The sequence below is a fragment of the Drosophila bipectinata genome, chromosome 2R, assembly GCF_030179905.1.
Source record: "Drosophila bipectinata strain 14024-0381.07 chromosome 2R, DbipHiC1v2, whole genome shotgun sequence".
Classification (NCBI taxonomy): Eukaryota; Metazoa; Arthropoda; class Insecta; order Diptera; family Drosophilidae; genus Drosophila; species Drosophila bipectinata.
In genome coordinates, this window is record NC_091737.1 from 8,479,005 (window position 1) to 8,498,397 (window position 19,393).

Consider the following 19,393-nt stretch of genomic DNA (forward strand, 5'->3'; position numbering starts at 1 on the left):
AAAATGGGGATACTTTTAGGATTTCCGGAAGCAAGATCATTTTCTCCGGAAATGGAATTAAAAAACAAAATAAGACATTTTTTAACACTACAAATAATTTTCCAATAACAGGATAATAGAAAACTATATTACCTGAAAAAGAGCAAGAAGTAATAAAACGAATTTCTAAGAAAATCTTCAATGCCACGATCCACTAATATTCTTCGTGGGAAAAAGATTCAAGTGGTGGTTGAACTGACAATTAGCTAATGGGATAACAGAGAAACTGGCAAGTGACCCGGGAAACAAGATCCTTCCAATATCTTAAAAAAAAGTAAAAAAATCGCACATGCCAAGAAAAAGAAAGATCATCTCAAGGATTGCCGGAAGCTGGATCAGTTCCTTCGGAAATGTTAATTACAAACAGGATGTGAGTTTTGTTAACACTTGAAATATCATTTCCTGTAACAGGAAATTTATTTTCAATCATTTCCGGTCCCAGCTATATGTTTCTTAAAAAAAATAAATATTTATTCAATCGACACATGTTTTTTGGGTCCATTTTTTAGGTTTTGTGTTTCTCGGAACAAATGCCACATGCTGAGATTTTTATTCAAGGCGTGAGAATCTTGTGGCCTAATTAGGCGTTTTCTACTAGGTCCACAGCATCCTTAGAACATGGAATATTTTTTAGGTTCCTTGAAATCTTAATTTATTCACACCACTTTAATGGTTTCCTTTCAAAGAAATACGTGACAAAGTGTGCTATTTACAGAATACACAATTTTTTGTTACTGGGATGTCAGAGAGATCGGGGCCGTGCTGGGTTAATGGAAAGATGTCCTGTTGAGGAATTTGATATGCAAATTGAATTAAACCATCCAAGAATTGATTAAAATTGCTAACAGGGAATCAGTTTCGCCAGCAAGAAGATCTTACCTTTACAGGCTTACTTTCATACCTTTTTACCTGCAAGGTAACCTTCCTACCTTCAAGGTAAGAAATTGCAAAAACTACCACCAAAAACTACTGAATAGTTTTCTTTCTTTTCTTTTCTTTAGAGATGTTTTCAACCCTCATAATTTTGGGTTATCCAAACAAAAATGTCTTGGCTGTTACCAGGACAACATAAATCTCAGGCAGAGTCAAGATTCCTTCAGGACTCGAGGACCTTTCTTATAAATGAGGGTTGTTTTTCAATATAATAGTGCAAAAGAAAACAAAGGCATTTTTATTTTTGTATTTGCTTAGCGTCTTGGACTTTACTAGGCTAACAGAAACAGTAAAAAGACGTAAGACTCTTTTAAGAGGGTTGTTTTCTTCAAGAAAACAAAAAAATACTTGTTATTTGTGGCACGTCTTAGGTTTCATTAGGCTATCAAAAAATGTAGAAAGTGTGACTTATTCAAAAGGGACTTGTTCTATATACCATACATTTTTAAGAAAAAAGAAAAGGGTCTTGCAACGTCTTCAGTTATATTAGGAAAACAGAAGAACATGAGACCCATCCTTGTAGACTTAAGAAATGTAAGGATCTAGTTCGATTCTCAAAAAAATAATTTAAAATGCAATGTCTTAGGTTCCACTAGGAAACCAGCAAACTAAGAGGGTCTTTAAGAAAGTCACTTGTTGAAGTCTTTTGAAAAACACAAACCAGACTTGTCAGATCTTCAAATCTATTAGGAAGTCAGAAAACCTTAAAGGAGTCTTGAGATCTTTAATTACGAACCTAAAACTCAATCCCCAGAGGGTTGAAAGTGTCGCCCCATATAAGCGGCTGACAGAAATCTCAGCCTACTGAGCCTCGATACAAGAAGAAAATCTTTGAAGATGAAAAAATTCCCACCAGAAATGTGGGCGTAATCCTTTTTCTTGGCAGGTAAAATTCCTTGCCTCGAGCGTGAGAATTTTAATAAAAATGTGTTGATCTTCCAACAGGCGATCAGCAAAAAGCAACAGCATCCCGCCCTTTAGCATCTCTCGGAATATCTTTTTCCTCCACACATCCATGTGTATATCGTTTTTTACGCACCAAGCGTGTGAACGAAGAGTCAAAAAAATACAAAAAAGACCAAGAACCCGAAACCCCAAAACCGAAAAAAAATAAACAAACAAAATCGAAAGTGGAGGATGGCGTGGGAATAAATACCAAACCGGCTGGCCAGGAATGTAACGTATTTTGTTCCCACCGCTCCTGCCAGATAAGGGATCTTGGAATTATTATGCAGAGGCTTAAATTAGTTGTTAATTGTTTTCTCAACCACCACCATGCCACCAGGCTGCCACCACTTCAACTTCACTCTCACCCTTTCTCCGGCTTGGCATGTGCTTGCGTGAGAACTGGGAATCAAGACACTGGAAAATGGAATAGGCGAACAGGAAAAAGTGCCGGCCACTCTCTCCACTTCCCTTTCCAAAAACGAGATCCGATCCTCGATCGTTACGTTAAACGGATGTGGACTGTGTTGGAATTTGTTGCTTTCATTGTGGTTGTTGTTGTTGCTGCTGTTGCTCTTCAGCTTGTGGAGGGTTTTTTTCGTTTTTTTTTTTAGGCCTGTTTCGTTTTGTTTCGGTTTGCTTGTGTCAACAACGTGTGGGAAATTCTTGGCCATTAGCCGTTACAAGAACAGACTCCTCTCTGGGCCTGGGAACTGATCGTGAGAACTTTTTATGCTCAAGCGGTGATCTTGGCCAGGAAAGCAGAAAGCCAGCGAAGGTTTCCTGATATGGCTTGTAACCATCAAGACACAAGTATCTTGTATCTTGTAGTTAAATGTATCTTACACTCGAAAATATGTTCTAATTGGAAAGTAAGGATAGCAATGTCCTGTAGTGGGTTGTATGATTTTTTTCAAGTGTAATATTATGGTAAAGGGTTTTTTTTAAATAAGGACGTAGTATGAACTGTTATTCTTAAAATACTGGAAATAAAATCACTGTAATTATTGCAATTTTATTTAAATAAATAAATCTTTTTATTCTAATATTCAATATTAAATATTTTCTTCCACCTTATATATTTAAAATTATGTTTTTATGTACAATATACTTTCCAATCACTTTATTAAGTAACCACAATGACCTATAATTTCCCTACCCTTCCAACCATCCATTAAGAAATCAAATTCCACTTCCAATAAGATGCACACACTAAACAAGAAGAAGAAAACATAAAAATCCAATCAAGAAACAGGCTGTTTCTTCAAAGTCTTCTCTTCTTTCTTAAAACTCTGTTGGCCTGTTCGGAGCCAAGACACTTACAAGCATCAAATTACAAACAAAAGAAAGCAAGAGTGAACCAAGAAAGTGTGGCACGTGCCACAGAAGCCGGATGGCTGGCTGGCCGGCAACAGCCCCAGAGAAATGTTTAGAGGCTACTTGCTGGCCCAGCCTGGGACCCTGTCACTTTGACAGCCAATTAGCGATCATCAGGCGAGATTATCAAGTGGAAAATTATAGGGGGTCCCCCAGGGCGACACGCCCTCCCAAGCAGGGGGCACTTTCCAGGAAACACGATCGTGTGGCAGCGATCAGCGGCGGCACATGCTGTGTGTGGTAAACACATTTTTTAAACGACTTAATGAACCCTGATGTTTGTCACGATAATTTCATGTTTTTGAATAGGCTCACAGGGAAAAGAGCCAGCGAGGTGCCCAAGAAAACACCACCAGGCAGTCATCCAGGAGGGAACCAACCCATACCCGTGCCCAGACCCTCATAATAATAATGGGCTTTGGCACGCATCGAATTACAATTGCCAGTTGAATGATGATTGGGGCAAGAACCATTCAAGTGGAGAAAAAATACTGAAAGCGCCTTCTTCGAAACTCTGAGAGCCTGCTTCGATTTCACGCCAGATTAAAATAAACAGGAAGCGATCATAAACAATTAACAAACGCACATCAAAAAGGAGCTAAGACTCCTTTTGAAAACTCAGGCAGGAGCTAACGAGCAGGACAAGTTTTCGAAAGGATAATGACTTGACTTGAGCTAAGGTAACCTATACCCCTGTGCTGGTAACCTGGTCAAAATCAATTAGCAAAACAAACAAAAACCCATCCATCAAAAGAAATGAATGCCTTTTGTTATTTCAGTTCCTGGAAAGTGCCCTCGGGGCCAGGTCTTGCGGTTTAAAGTGCAATCAAGTCGAACGTAAAGACCAGGGGAACAGTATCCCAAGAAGCCGAGATTTAAGATTCATCTGCGGTTACCTGAGCTACCTGGCCCTGAACAGATTTCTTCTCATCTCCGGTTATGTTCTCCTATTCGAATGCTATAGATTTAAGCCTTTGGGCCTTTTGTCCGCTGGGGATTTGTGTGACACAAGAAAGGTAAACAATGAGGGCACCCTGGGAACCAGGCCAACTCCAAGACCTACTCCATTGTTTGTCTAATCCCACAAAATTCAACCATAAATCATAATTAGAAAATCGCCGAACCATGCATAAAGTGTAGCAAACGAACAGGTGAACAGAACTACTTAGCAGGCAGGTGAGTCGAATACCTCATCAGCAGCATCAGCATTATCTTCTTGTGATTGCCACTGATGCGCATCGATGCATAATTTTCGAACAGGTTCGCAGAGGCAGCTACATAAATGCCACATAACTGTGGCAAGGAGAGGAAATAGTGCCCAAGGGCACTGCGGATGGCAGGCGGCAGCATCTTCCCAGGCTGGGAAAAAATCATCCAAGCGCGATCGCATTTAACCCAAGAACAGGTTACCAAGAAGGCCCAGAATAACGAACGCAGCAGGAGAAATGATGCCACAAATTAGGGGATTCATTAAGCGGCTTTGGGCTCATAAAATCCAGAATAAGAGACTGGGGTAGGGCAACAAAGATATTTTTATCTCCAGAGGAAAATCAATGAACCGTAGCCAGCATCCCAAAAAATAGCAGGTCAACAGCATTTTTCAGCGGGTCTATTGGAAATGGAAAGTTTTCGAGTGAAAACAAGAGATTCTATTTATGAAGATTCTACAGCATCCACTTCCAAAAAAATATATATGTAGATACTTATGTTTTCTCTCGACTTTCTAAATTTTTTGTTTGCCTATTCAAATGCTACATTTTACATAACTTTCAATTAAAATATACATATTTTTTATGAAAATTAAAAGTAAAATCATTGATGAAGAACTACATTGAGATGAAAATCATCCAAGCGAAAACAAAACCTAAAAAGTAGCAGGTTTTCATAAAAATAAGGTGGATTATTTGGAAAATTAATTGTGAAAGATCACCCCCACAGCATCTTTGAAATACACTTTGGTATATTATAGATCTATTGGTTTCTATGTTCGCCTATTCGAGTGCTATACTTTGAATACTTTTACTATAACCCTTTACTATGGATCTCTTTTCGGTGCTATTCGAAGGAAGTGTTTTGGGAATATTATGTTGGGGACTGAGCATTCAAAATATTTAACCAAGAAAACCACAAAAACCAATAAAGCATGACAGAGATAAACAAGTTTAACAGGATATCATAATTTTGAAAACATCGCCAAGAAAATCACCTGCACATGGTGATGTTCGTGACCAAGTGATGTTAGTGGATTTTCCACAGTCATACGCCCGATATAGGTCACCGAAGTGTAACATTCGAACAGGACTACAGCATCCTTAAAAACTAATAACATATTCGAAAATAACAGTCAAGAGGTTGAAATGAAAATTTCATTTAGGAAATTTTCTGAAAATATCAATTAGGTTAAATCACCGAAGCATGACAAAGATGCACAAAGCACAGGTTTACAGAAAATTTTAAAGAAAAAATCAGAATGATCTATCCTTTTTAATTTGTTATAATGCTGTAGAAGACCACTGAAGTATAGAAGATGAATCAAACTACAACATCCTCAAAAAAAAAGAGATATATATTTGAAAGGTACAAAAACCAGGTTGAAGATACTGAAATAGTTTCCCCAGAAAATCAATTAGGAGAAATCACTGAAGAGTGACGTAAAATGTAGAAATCTAACAGGTTTTCATGAGTATTTAAATGGTTGAAGACTCATTTTCAAAACAAAAACTACCTGCTAAATGTGGAAAATGAAAAATCTCACGATTCTATCCTATGAACACGTGCTAAAAGTCAACGATGTGTAAAAAACTAACAGGATTGCAGCATCCTTAAAACGGAATAAATAGTAGCCGAAAATGTACGGCACGAAACTAAGAAGAAAATGACATCTACAAGATTTTCCTAGAAGATCAATCATGGGAAACCACAGAAGCATGACGGAGATGCACATAACACAGGTTTACATAAATATGGAAAAGGTTCAAGGAAAAATCATCAAAGAAGATTTTTTCTTTTTAAATTGGCATAGTCCTGAAAAAGACTCCCGAATTTCAATATCCTTACAAAACAAGACATAAATATTGCCATCTTAGAGGTATGTACGAGGCTCAAGTCAAAGATCCTTAAATATATATGAGATTTCACAAAAAAATCAATTAGGAAAAATCGCTGAAGCATGACGAAGATGTCAAAATCTAACAGGGTTGCATGGGTATTTAGAAGGTAGAACGAAATTTTTCCAAAGAAAAACTACCTTCTGCATCCTATGAGCACGGCTTAAAGGTCAGTGATGTGTAAAATACGAACAGGAATACAGCGTCCTTAAAAACTAGAAAATAATAGACGAAAAGCTGCGATACGAGATTTAAAAAAATCCTTATCTTTGAAGATCTAAGAAGATTTTCTAGGAAGGTCATTTAGGGGAAACCATTAAACCGTGACGAGGATGCGCAAAGCTGATAGCTTCACACACTAAGTACTGAAACAGTTCAAGGAAAAATATCCAAAGCAACAAAGGATGATGTTGCCTTTTTAAGTCGTCATAAACCAGAAAAAGATCTACACCGAAATGTAGCATATGAAGAGGACTACTTAGAAAATCGATTAAGGAAAATCAACGAACCGTGACGACTATTCATAAATCTAACAGGTTAACATACGTATTAAAAGGTATAAAGAAAACTCCCAAATGGAAGATTACCTAAAGCATCTGGAAAACGAATCACCTCAAAGTACTGACAGGTGCGATGAAAATTCTTAAAAGAAATATTACTGCAGCATCTGGAAAATAATCACCTCAGCTACCACCTTTTAGTCATGTCATGAGAGGTTCTATTATTCTGAAATAGAAGCATGTGTTAAAGGTCAACGAAGTATAACATTCGAATAGGATCGCAGCATCCTTAAACACTATATTACATATATAGCAGCCTAGGAGGGATACGATGTTTTTGGAAAATTAATGGATTTCCCCGGAAGTTAACATAGGAAACGCATTCAAGCGTGGCTAAAATGACCAAATCTAAAAGGTTTCATAAGTTTTGAAAAGGATCAACGTAAAATCGCCTGGCAAGATTTGTAAAGATCAATGAAGTGTTAAATATGAACAGGACTTCAGCATCCTTAATAGCAAGAAAAAAGACCAGAACATTTAAGGGCATAATATATGAGCCTGACAAATCTAACAAATATACATATTTCCAAAGAAATCAATTTGGGAAAATCACTGAAGCGTGGCGAAGATGCACAAATCTAACCGGTTGACATAAATATTAAATAAAAATTAAATATTAAATCATGTCCTCATCTTGAAGTTGTATTTAAGAAAATCACTCAAGGGTGACGAAGATGCACAAATCGAACAGGTTTACATAAATCTGTGAAAAGCCTTTATAAGGGTACTTACCTGCAGCTTCTGTGAAAAATGGGTCTTTAGAGTTTGCTAGCTGCCATTGGTGGTAATATCTTCCTGAGGAAAATCTTACAAAGGGAGTAGACCTGCAGTGTCTCAGGTAAATCTTTCGATCTTTCAGGCCACCTTTTGAAAACCTTTCTGTATTTGATGATCTCCTATTCGAATGCTACAGTTTACATATTTTTCAACCCTTTGGAATTGATTTTTTTTTCAATTTTCCTATTAATAAAATGTTGTACCGAGGAACATTTCAAGGAAAATTCATCTGCTGAGGACTAAAGTCATCAGATCTATAGATGTAACTGATGTATAAAAAAAAGAACTACGGCATCCTTGAGTAAACAAACAAAACCAAAAAAATAGGAACAAAACTGTTAGATTTCATATCTATAAGATTTTTCCAAGAACAAATTAGGGAAGATAAGTAAAGCGTTTACAGAAAACTTAAAGAGGTAGAGGTAAGGTCTCCTCTAAGAATGAAATGTTCTGTAGCATCCGTGGAAAAGGACCCTTAAGAATCCCCTCTACCTTTTTTAGCGATGTAGTTTTTTTAACGATGTTTGTGAAACTGAAATAGAATCTATTTGAATCTCTAAATGATGTTCTTAATGGTTTTTCTTAAGCTTATCTCCTAGCAAAATCACGCGAGTGTGACGAACATCTGAAAATACATCAGGCAAACATAATCTTGTAGAAAGTACAAAGAAACCCGTCTTAAGAAAAATCTACTACAGCGTCTCTTGAAAATCACTGATACCACCTTTCAAATATGATCATGACCTTTGAAAATTAGCAGAAAACGAAGCACGTGCTAAAAGTCAACAAAGTGTAACATTCGAATAGGGACACAGAATCCCAAAACATCTCAAAAACCACACGATTCGTACGATACTTATTATTTTGGTGGGAAAGAATTGAATTTTCTCAGAAAATCCTGTTCGGAAAATCACTCGAGTGTGAAGAAAATGCACAAATCTAACAGGTTTTCATAAGTATCTTAAAAGTAGAAACGAAGGAAGAAAATAAAGAGAACTACCTGTAGCATCTGGAAAACTAGTAAGATAAGCTACCATATCCTTTTTCCTACCCGGTACTCGTAAAATACCATAAAACACTAAAAAGTATGCAATCAAATTTTGTCTAGACAATATTTTTAGAGGATCTAATACTAAGAAATCACAGAATTTCAGGAAAAGGCTACCCAGAAGACTGAATAGATTCCACCCCACAGATCTTACCCCAAAAATAAATAGAAAACAATTTAAACAAACTTTTAAAGTCGAAAAATCCAAAACGCATTAAGTTGTTCTATATTGACGAACAATTAATAATAATTACCAAATAATAATTAATGAAAAAAATGACGGTGTCACATTGAGTGTCACATTCAATAAGGGTATATTTCATTTAATTTCAGTCTAGGAAAATCACTGAAGCGTGGCGAAGGTTGGCGATTCTAGCAGGTTGACATAAGTATAAAATTAAATGTTAGAAGGAAAACTTCCAAAAGGAAAACTACCTGCAGGAATATTTAATCATGTCCTGGGGTATTGAGCACGTGTTAAAGATCAACGATGTCCAACATTCGAATAGGATCACAGCGTGTCATCACAAAAATGTAGTTTAACCTGTAAGGATCACCAAGTATAAGGACGCTATCGATTGGATAAATTTTAATCTTGAATTTTTATTTAAGAAAATCACTCAAGGGTGACGAAGATGCACAAATCTACCAGGTTTACATAAATCTGTGACAATCCTTCATAAGGGTACTTACCTGCAGCATCTATGAAAAATAGGTCTTTAGATTTTGGTGGCTATTTTGGTGGTAAGATCTTCCTGAGGAAAACCTTATATAGGGAGTAGACCTGCAGCGTCTCGGGTAAGTCTTTCGATCTTTCAAGCCACCTTTTGGCAACCTTACTCTATTTTATGATCTCCTATTCGAATGCTACAGTTTACATATTTTTCACCCCTTTGGGATTGACTTTTTTCAATTTCCTGTCAATAAAATTTTGCACCGCACTGGTTCAAGGAAAATTTGTCTTCCTTGTCTAAGGACTATTCACTGGTGTATAAAATAAGAGGACTACGACATCCTATAATAAACAAACAAAACCAAAAAATAGGAACAAAACTGCAAGATTGCATTTTTCAAAAACACGATTACGATTTTTCCAAAAACAAATTAGGAAAAATAATTAAAGAGTGACGAAGATGCACAAATCTATCAGGTTTACAGATACTTAAAGAGGTAGAAGGAGACCTTTAAGAATGAAATGTTCTGTAGCATCTCTGGAAAAGGAACCATAAGAATCATTTCCACTTAGCGATGTTTGTGAAACTGAACTGATCTCTTTGAGGTATAAAAACTCGATGCAGATTTTTTTAAATGATGTTTGGTTTGGTATTTTTTTAGCTATCTATCTCCTAGCAAAACCACGCGAGTCTGACGAACATATGAAAATATATCAGGCTAACATAAACTTGTAGAAACTACAAAGAAACCCGTCTTAAAAAAAATGTACTACAACGTCTTTTTTTAAATCTCTGGTACCTCAAGTACATTTACCTTTCAAATATGATTATGACCTTTGAAAATTAACAGAAAACGAAGCACGTTCTAAAAGTCAACCAAGTGTAACATTTTAATAGGGACACAGAATCCCAAAACATCTCAAAACCCACCCAAATCGTATGGATACGATGCCTGTTATATTGGTGGGAAAGAAGTGAATTTTCTCAGAAAATCTTGTTCGGAAAATCACTCGAGTGTGAAGAAAGTGCACAAATCTAACAGGTTTTCATAAGTATCTTAAAAGTAGAAACGAAGGAAGAAAATGCAGAGAAAACTACCTGCATCATCTGGAAAACTAGGTCGACAAGCTACCATATCCTTTTTCATACCCGGTACTCGTGGAGCACTTAAGAGTATGCGATAAAATTTTGTCTAGAGAGTCTATTTTTACCTCATTTGGAATATAAACACTAAAAAGTATGCAATAAAATTTTGTCTAGACAATATTTTTGGAGAATCTAATACTAAGAAAGCGCAGAATTCTAGAAAGCGATACCCAGAAGACTGAATCGATTCCACCCCAAAGATCCCAAAGATTAATAGAAAATAATTTAAAAAAAACCTTATAGAAGTATAAGGAAGCAAAATCCAATAACCCATTAATTTAAGTTGTTTTATATTAACGAAAAATTGATAATAATTTCCAAAATATATTCCCTGGAAAAAATGACGGTGTGTCACATTCAATAAGGGTCACCATCCACATACCATGAAATGGGTCACCATTTCATTTAATTTCAAGCTAGTGAAGCGTGGCGAAGATGCACAAATCTAACAGGTTAACAGAATATAAAAGATACCACCTGCAGCATCTGGAAAATGAGTCACCTTAACTACCATAACCTTATATAATCACGTCATTAGGTTTTCCTTGAAGCACGTGCTAAAAGTCAACCATGTGTAACATTCGAATAGGGTCACAGAATCTCTAACACAAAGCGTAAGAATATTTAAGGACAAATTCGATGAAAAATCTTTCATTTAAATCGTATAAAGAAAAATCAGTCAAGTGTGGCGAAGATGCACAAATCTAACAGGTTAACATAAGTATTGAAAAGTGCAAAGAAAACTCTTAAAATAAAAACTACCTGCAGCATCTGGAAGCGCACTCAACTATGTACCTCGTTTTAAGTGGCACGACACCCTTAACTGCCTTTGGGTACGTAAAGGTCAATGAAGTGTAAAAATCGACAGCATTCTCAAACAAAGTGTTACATTTATACTTATACTTTTGTTGGAAAATATTTTGATTTTCAAAGAAATTTTATTGAGGGAAATTGAAATGTTCAAGGAAAATCAACATTTATGATGATTATTTTAAATATTCATCTTACACCCGATAGAGATTGCCGAGAAGAAAGAAATCTATTTATAAAGAGGACTACATCCATGAAAACTCCCGAAAAGAAACGAAACAAGATTCAAGACAAAAATACATACCAATCAAGCTACAATAACTTGTAATGGTATAAAGGAAATACGTCTAAGGAAATCGGTTGTGGAAAACATCTCTGGAACCAGGAAAAGGGTGCACGTGTTAAAAGTCAACAAAGTGTAACATTCGAATAGGGACACAGAATCCTTAAAATTTTGAAAAGAAAATGCGAGTTATTATCATAGAAATAGAAAAGAAAAAAGGAATTCTAAGGAATTCTTTGTAGGAAAATCACTCAAATGGAACAAAGATCAACAAACATAACAGGTTAACATGAATCAGTGAAAAGTAAACCTTCTAAAGAGAACTACCTGCAGTATCGATGGAAAACGATCTTCAAATTTTCAAGCCACCTTTGGTAAGCACCATACATAAATGCATGTGTATTTGAGGAAAACCTTATAAAGGACCTATACCTGCAGGAACTTGATAGATATGTCTTTAAATTTTGAAGGTGGCTTGACTTGGATTTCAGTGATAGCCTTTCTCCATTTGATGAGCACCTATTCGAATGCTACAGTTTACATATTTTTCAACCCTTTGGGATTGATGTTTTCAATCAATTAGAGTTGAAATGGAATTTCATAAAATCAAACTATTAATACAAAATTAATACCAAAATCATTGAAGTATAAACAAGAGCAGAAAATGTAACAGAGCAACAGAAAATATCACAAATGAACATTTAAAAGGAGAATATTTTTCTGGGAAAATCTTCGGACCAAATCGGACCTGCAGCTTTGCATGAAAACCGTAGATCCCAGGCCTTAATTTTTCAGTTTTCGCACAACCTGCTTATAACTTATGTTGGCCTATTCTGATGTTACAGTTCAGAGCATTTTAACTCTTTGAACATTGTGAGCATTCCATAAAAAAATTGTGAGAAATTACCAAATTACAAGAAAGGGAAAGAATTTGCAAAAATATGTTACTTTGGAATAATATTATGTAATAGAATGAAATTGGAAACTGTGGAACTGTAGCATTCGAATAGGGATACAGAATTTTTAGATGATGTCTCAAAGAAAAATCAGAGTCCAAACAGGTAATTGTTTGTCTCCAAATTTGGTGAAATGCGTAGGAGGGTGAAAAGAAACCTGTTTCTTTTCCAGATTTCCTAGAAGAAAGGAAAATCCTAACAATGCCAAAGGTCACAAAACTAAAGCATTCGAACAAGTGAACATATCTTTTAGAAGGTTACGAAAAACCTATTTCCAATAAAGAAAAATTAATTCTCGCCTAATAATGCCAAAGAATAATTTCCAAAAATCAGTGAGTCGTGACCAAATCGGATTATCTAATAGGGCAGCATCAACATAAGATGCTTACTTTCTTTTGGGGGATTAAGTCTTTTAAATATTCTCCATAAATCAATTTAAGAAAATCATTGGAGCGTGACCAAATAGATCAGTTTAACAGGTTTCCAGAAGGGAAAATTTTCCGAAAATGGATTTTTTTTTCAAATTAATTTTAAGAGGGATAATCTCTCCTGATCCCATTTAGAAGATCACTGAAGCATGACGAGACCCAACAGGCTAACAAAATCGCTAGTAGGAGGAAAACGTGCATCCAGCATCTAAATTTGAAAATGCACTCAGCCAGGCAGGCAATCAACGAAACGAACCCAAAACTCACATGCACTTAGCCCTCCGCCTCCTCGACCACTGAGAGAAAAACTCTTGAAACGTCAGTGGTGTGCATCGGATGCAACGGAGGCTTCAGGCTGCCCTTGCTGTTCGCCTGTTGAAGGGTCACACTCGGATGCACCGATTGCATGTTCATATGCATCCAAATTGATTGTGGGAATATTTTCTGATGAATGCAGATCGTCATCCGCATCGGACCACGAAACCAAAACGCGATCAGCCGATGCAAATGTATAGCATTCGAACAGGGAAACAGAAACAGAATATAGGCCTTATGAATATTTTCTATATTTGGGATGAGTAGAGCATCAAGTGATCCTCCCACTAAATACGGGTCAGAAACAGGTCACCCTTGGCAGGTCATTACCCAAGTCATTGCCCATGAAACGCTGCTGGCCTATTCCAAACTTCTGAACCAAAACAAACAAAATAGACATATGATCAGACATCACGATCCACAAGCTCCAGGGGGATCGCTCTCTCGAAACTAGTAAATATTGATTTTTTGGGGAAAAACTAAAGCACTTCAACAGGGAAACATAAACGATAGGCCATCAAATCATAGCCGAAAATTGTCTAGACAGGCAGTGAAGTTTGAGTTTACTTCCCGAATAGACTGTGCGCCTATTGAATTTTAATTAGTTGAACAAATATTGGTCTATTGTTGGATTATTTTCTATTATTATGTTCAAGTGAATTGGAAATGTGACAATACCGCCCTTGGGGAAAGGGCATAGAGTGCGTGATCGTGTCTTTTTAGTTAAAAAAAAAAAAAATAGAAAAAACCAAAAACCTAGCGGAACATTTTCCCAGACAATGCAGCCAGGCGTTGAAAATCTCAGTCTTGGATATTCGGTTGGGGGGCACCTGCTACTCCGACTCTGTTCGCCTGGTGCACTGTTACACTTGGCTACACTCCGTATCATTAGATGCGGGATGCTGCAATCTAAGCATTGTGTCACACACAGCCCCAGAGGTCATGCACTTGTTGCGCTCCGCCGCCTCTCCCACCAAGAAAGTGAAATTACAAAAATACCGAAAGTCGCTGCTAGGTTTTTTGATAGCCTGCTACAAACCAAGACCTTGGCTCCAAAAATTTTGTATAGTGGCCTCCCCAAAAATAGAGAGAAACATGTAATACATTTCTTGAGACATTGGACTTATTCGGTGGCTCATTGTTTGCCTACTTTTGTAGCTGCTCACCTGTTCGATTCGAAGACCTTTGACTTTCGATTTCTGCGCCAACCTGCCCCAAAGACCTTGGGGCACACAGCAGTCCCCCTAAGCCATAATTGTCAAACCACTCGAAAAGAAATTAATCATAATTTTTAAAGAAAATTACAAAAATTTTCGTGTTTTTGTGACAGGCTCTCAGAAATGTTAAAGTGTATGATATTTTCTTGTAAAATTTCAAAAGAGATATTTTTGTAGACAGGCGAGTGTGCGGAGATTTCTCGCTGGAAAGAGGAAAGGGCAAAGGGCACTCTCTGTCTCTTTCACTTGCTGTCTAGCTGTCTTCTTCTATTTTCTTTCTCTCCTTTTCACACATTTTTTTAAAAATATTTTTCAAAGTGGGAGGGGGGCTTCCAAAAGTATCTTTTTATGTATCTCTTGATTTCGATTAAAAAAAAACTCTAAAAATGAATATTTTTAGGGTTGTATATTTTTGGATTTTTGGTTAAATTTTGATAATTAAACGTAATTTAAAAAAAATAAAAGATAATTGAAAGAAAGTATATATTTGCCCCTCTTCGATTCTTCTAAAAACAGGAAGACAGGAACATTATCGGCAAACTCCAGAAGGGTTCAAAAATATACATCATTTCCAAAGTACATTCAATTCAGAAAACCTCATTATTTGGAGTATCTTGAAACACTTTTATAGCTCTAATTCGCACTGAGGCTTAGGAAGGACATTGGAAGCAGGCTTGACCTTGAACTATCCTTAATCACTGATATCCCTAGTGGGCTGGGCTCTTGAGAACAAAACTGAAAGCCTGCTTATTTCCAGTAACACAATTATAACTTTAGTTGGCATTGGCCCTCGAAAAGAACCTTGAAAGGCTTGACTTTGAAATATCCTAAACCACTGTTATATCTGGGGCTTGAGAAGAACATTGGAAGCCTGCTTGCCCTTCTTTTTATGGAACGCTCCTATAACTTTAGTTTGCACTGGGCCTTGAGAAGAATGTCAGCGGATTTGTGTAACTTTTCGTATTCCCCATTGGTGAGTGCCATCTCGTAGATGTAGCTGATGCCTGCGGAGGTGACCATGCATGGCATGGAGAGAACAACATTGTCCTCGATGCCTTGAATGCCCTTCATATCCGTGCCGACACTCATAATCTTGCCGTAGGGACCACTTATCGCCTCCACTATATCTATGGCGCTGAGGGCCACGGCCCAGTCGGTATAACCCTTGACCCTGCTCACCGATGCACCACCGCAGATCACCTTCCTTTCGATCTCCGCCCACTTTTCCGGATCATCGCCACAGCCTGGGTTCTTGGCTACATCCCGAAGGCACGATCCGGCCACTTGTACGCTGGACCAAACCGGCACAGCACTGTCCCCGTGCTCTCCAATCACAAAACCCTGCACCGCCGAAGCGGGTACCTTGAGGTGTTGGGCGACATAGTACCGGAACCGGGCCGTATCCAAATGGCAGCCACTGGTGAAGCAGCGATGCTTGGGCAGCTTACCAATCTTTTGGAAAGCATAGGTCATCACGTCGGCGGGATTGGCGATGACCAGGTAAATGGCCTTTGGACTCAGCTCAACCAATTTGGGGACGACTGCTTTCAATATCTTGACCGTATCGTGCATGACCTCCAGGCGCGACTTCTTTCCGGGGCGAACTCCCGCTGTGAAGACAATCAAGTCCGAGTCCTTTGTGTGAGCTCCATCACCGCAGGCCACAACCTTGGGCTCCCCCAAAAATACAGAGCCATGATTGAAGTCCAGGGCCTCGGCCTGTGCTCTCTCGTATTGAATGTCCATGATGACCAGCTCCTTCGCCAACCGTCTGTCCAAAAGATAGGAACAACAAGCCAATCCCACCTTGCCGGCACCCACGACGGTGATCTTGAAGCCAGGTTTTCTCTTGGAATCCTTCATTGGCTTCACCAGCGAACTGAAGGCACTTTTCTTGGCCTCTTTTTCATCAGACTTTCCACCGCATTTGCTGGCAAAGGATCTGTAGAGATTCAAATAGTTGGAAAAGCCCTCAGGCCTAATGATTTTTCTCATTTTTTTGAATTTCTAAAAGGCCCTAACAATAAAAACGTTTGAAACCGAAAAGTTTGAAAGACAGGACGATACTGCAGGAAAAGGGAAGGTGTACTGGGGTATCAGATTTTGATTAAAATTCGGTTTGACTTTTCAAGAACCCTCAACAGGACATGCCCCATTGAAACTCCCTGAAGGGCTTTCCACAGACCCTGTCAATCAGTTTCATTATTCCCTGGTGACTAATTGGCTTTGAAATGAATTCAATTGAATTCCAAGAAATGAAAATGATTTGCAAACAGTGATTAGAACTGACCCTAAAAAGGGACTATAAAAGCCATGACCTCCACCAGGAAATCAACAGAAAATGTTGACCACAGAAATGAGAGGCCAGAAAGAACTTTACCAAAATAAAATAAAATCTGAATATACAAGGAAGTGGATGCAGTTACTGGAGGGCTACATATCCAGAGCTCATGTCCATGGGTTCTATTTAATTTTTCTGCCCACCATGCGTCGACGAATGAGGTGAGTTGGATTTTAGAAACTCCTCAAAAATATATATTTAAAATCTATTGAAGAATCCTCTGGTCTTTGGCCTTGGCGTGTGCCTTTTCCGTGCTGATTTATGTGAGCTACTTACTGGGCGAGCGTTACCACAACAAGCCCTTCCAGACCATAGTGGCCCACTCCCATGCCTCCATAGATCACATCGCCTTTCCCGTGGTCATTATTTGCAACAAGAACCGCTTGAACTGGTCCCGGCTGCCGGAGATCAAGAAACTCTACAAGGTTACGCCGGATAAGGAGAAACTCTTCGAGAAAATCCTCACCGCCTACGATGGCTTGAGTTTCCAGCAATTCAATGTCTTTGACTCCCTTATAGGGCAAGATCTGGAGGGTATGAATATTTATAATTTCACAGAGATTGCGGCCGAGATGTCCTGGAAGTGTAATGAAATCCTGGCGAACTGCATCTGGCAGTCACGAAGCCGGGACTGTTGCCAGTTGTTTCGACCTCGTCGCCTGCCTTTGGGACACTGTTTGGCCTTCAATGAGCTGGAGCAGCGAAAGGGCACGGGTACGGGACTCAATACGGGTATTTTACTACGTCTATTACTCCGCGAAGAGGACCATGCTCCGGGGAACTTGAATCCCAAGGGATTTTTGGTTGGTATTCCACAGGATTCTAAGCTTTTCTAAAGGAACAACCTTTGACTCACAGTTAACCGTTGTGGAGGCCTCTGTGTGGTTTGGTTTCCCCATCGATATAGTGCCACATATCCGTACCAACGTGGCCGTCACCGCCGTATATCATTATTTTGACGAGACTACATTGAGCCTGCCCTCCAGCCTGCGGCGCTGTGTGATGGACTACGAGGTTGACAGCGAGCATTTCCAGACCCTGGAGGGCCAGAAGTACATGTTGGAGAACTGCCTGGCCGAGTGCCAGCAGCGGTACCTTCTGCGTTACTGCAACTGCACCGTGGACCTCTTCTATCCGCCCTCAAACTACTCCGCCTGCCGGGCCACCGATCTTCCCTGCTTGGCGGCCCACAATCATTTGTTGCAGAACTTTGAGCAGTCGGGGGAGCATCCCTACGTCCACCGCGATCACTCTGGGCTACTCTGCGACTGCCTGCACAATTGTAAGTCCTTAACCCTGGTCACGGATATGCGCAAAAGTGTCCAGAGCCCGTGGATTCCAAGTAACTCCACCCGGGAGATGGGAATGTGGCTGAATGTCTACTTTAAAAAGCCCTCCATGCTAGTCTACAAAACCAATTTGCTTTACACCTGGGTGGATTTAATAGGTATGATTAAAACTAGAAGTTTATTATCCGTGATTTTTAATATTTTTTTTTTTCAAATTTCAGTTTCCTTTGGCGGCATCTGTCAGCTATGTTTGGGTTGTTCCATTATCAGTATAATTGAATTTATGTATTTTTCATTCTACAAAATCCCCAAATTTTATTGGCATTCATATATACTAAAAATGAAATATCAACGCAATAATATTAACTTAAAAAACCGGTCAATTTTAAAATAGTTAAAAAATTATATAACGTGAAATACAAATCGGAGTTTAAAAAGTTATTCCTTTCAAAAGCATAAACTGTTAACAAAAAAAATATAAAATATGTCTATTTATATGTTGTCTACTCATTAGTAAACAAATTAAAGTAATTAACTAATTATAATTAACCAATTAAAATTAAAAAATATTTTAAATATTTCATTGGCAAGTCTAAATATTCAGTGCTGCCAGACCTAATAATAATAGTACTATTTACAACACTATTTTGGGTGTAAATGCCATTTCAAAGTACGGTCTCACTTCCGGTTTCCGACATGGACCACTTTTATTTTAAACTTTAAAGAATATAGTCGATTTCTCTGTAAAATTTTTAATTTCTGGAACCACGTGTTGTCCTATGCACGCTCGTTAGCCTATTTTTCCAGGGCGAACGAGTGCTATTTTTTAAGGACATATAGAAATATTATATCGACTTTCTTACCAAAGTGCTTTGCTTATTCTTTGGCTTGGCATTTTCATTAAATTGTCGGACAAATATTAATGATTTTATGTAATAATTCGGCGTTCAAAACATTAAACGTTGGCCGATTATCGATTAGGCTAGTGTTATGCACGCAACGCTAGAGAAAATTGTTAGTATTTAATAATGCGTTGGTGGCGAATCTATTGATTTTGATCTTCGTGTTTTGAGGTACTAGCACAGATTTAAAAAAAAAAGATTATAGGGTTATTTTTAATAAAATAACTTTTTCTTTAAAATAATCTA

The 19,393-nt window shown here is 38.0% G+C and overlaps 2 protein-coding genes across 2 annotated transcripts; one reads left to right on the forward strand and one right to left on the reverse strand.

Moving 5' to 3' along the window:
• Positions 1-15,002: 15,002 nt before the first annotated feature.
• On the reverse strand, positions 15,003-16,691 carry LOC108121234 (L-lactate dehydrogenase B-A chain). Its single transcript, XM_017235201.3, has one exon. The coding sequence runs from the start codon at positions 16,608-16,610 to the stop codon at positions 15,516-15,518; it is 1,095 nt and encodes a 364-aa protein (XP_017090690.2). The 5' UTR covers positions 16,611-16,691; the 3' UTR covers positions 15,003-15,515.
• A 343-nt stretch (positions 16,692-17,034) lies between these two features.
• Positions 17,035-18,520, forward strand: ppk14 (pickpocket 14). The gene is made up of 4 exons (XM_070278323.1): positions 17,035-17,117; positions 17,171-17,759; positions 17,815-18,390; positions 18,467-18,520. The coding sequence occupies exons 1-4, from the start codon at positions 17,101-17,103 to the stop codon at positions 18,518-18,520; spliced, it is 1,236 nt and encodes a 411-aa protein (XP_070134424.1). The 5' UTR covers positions 17,035-17,100.
• Positions 18,521-19,393: the final 873 nt, after the last annotated feature.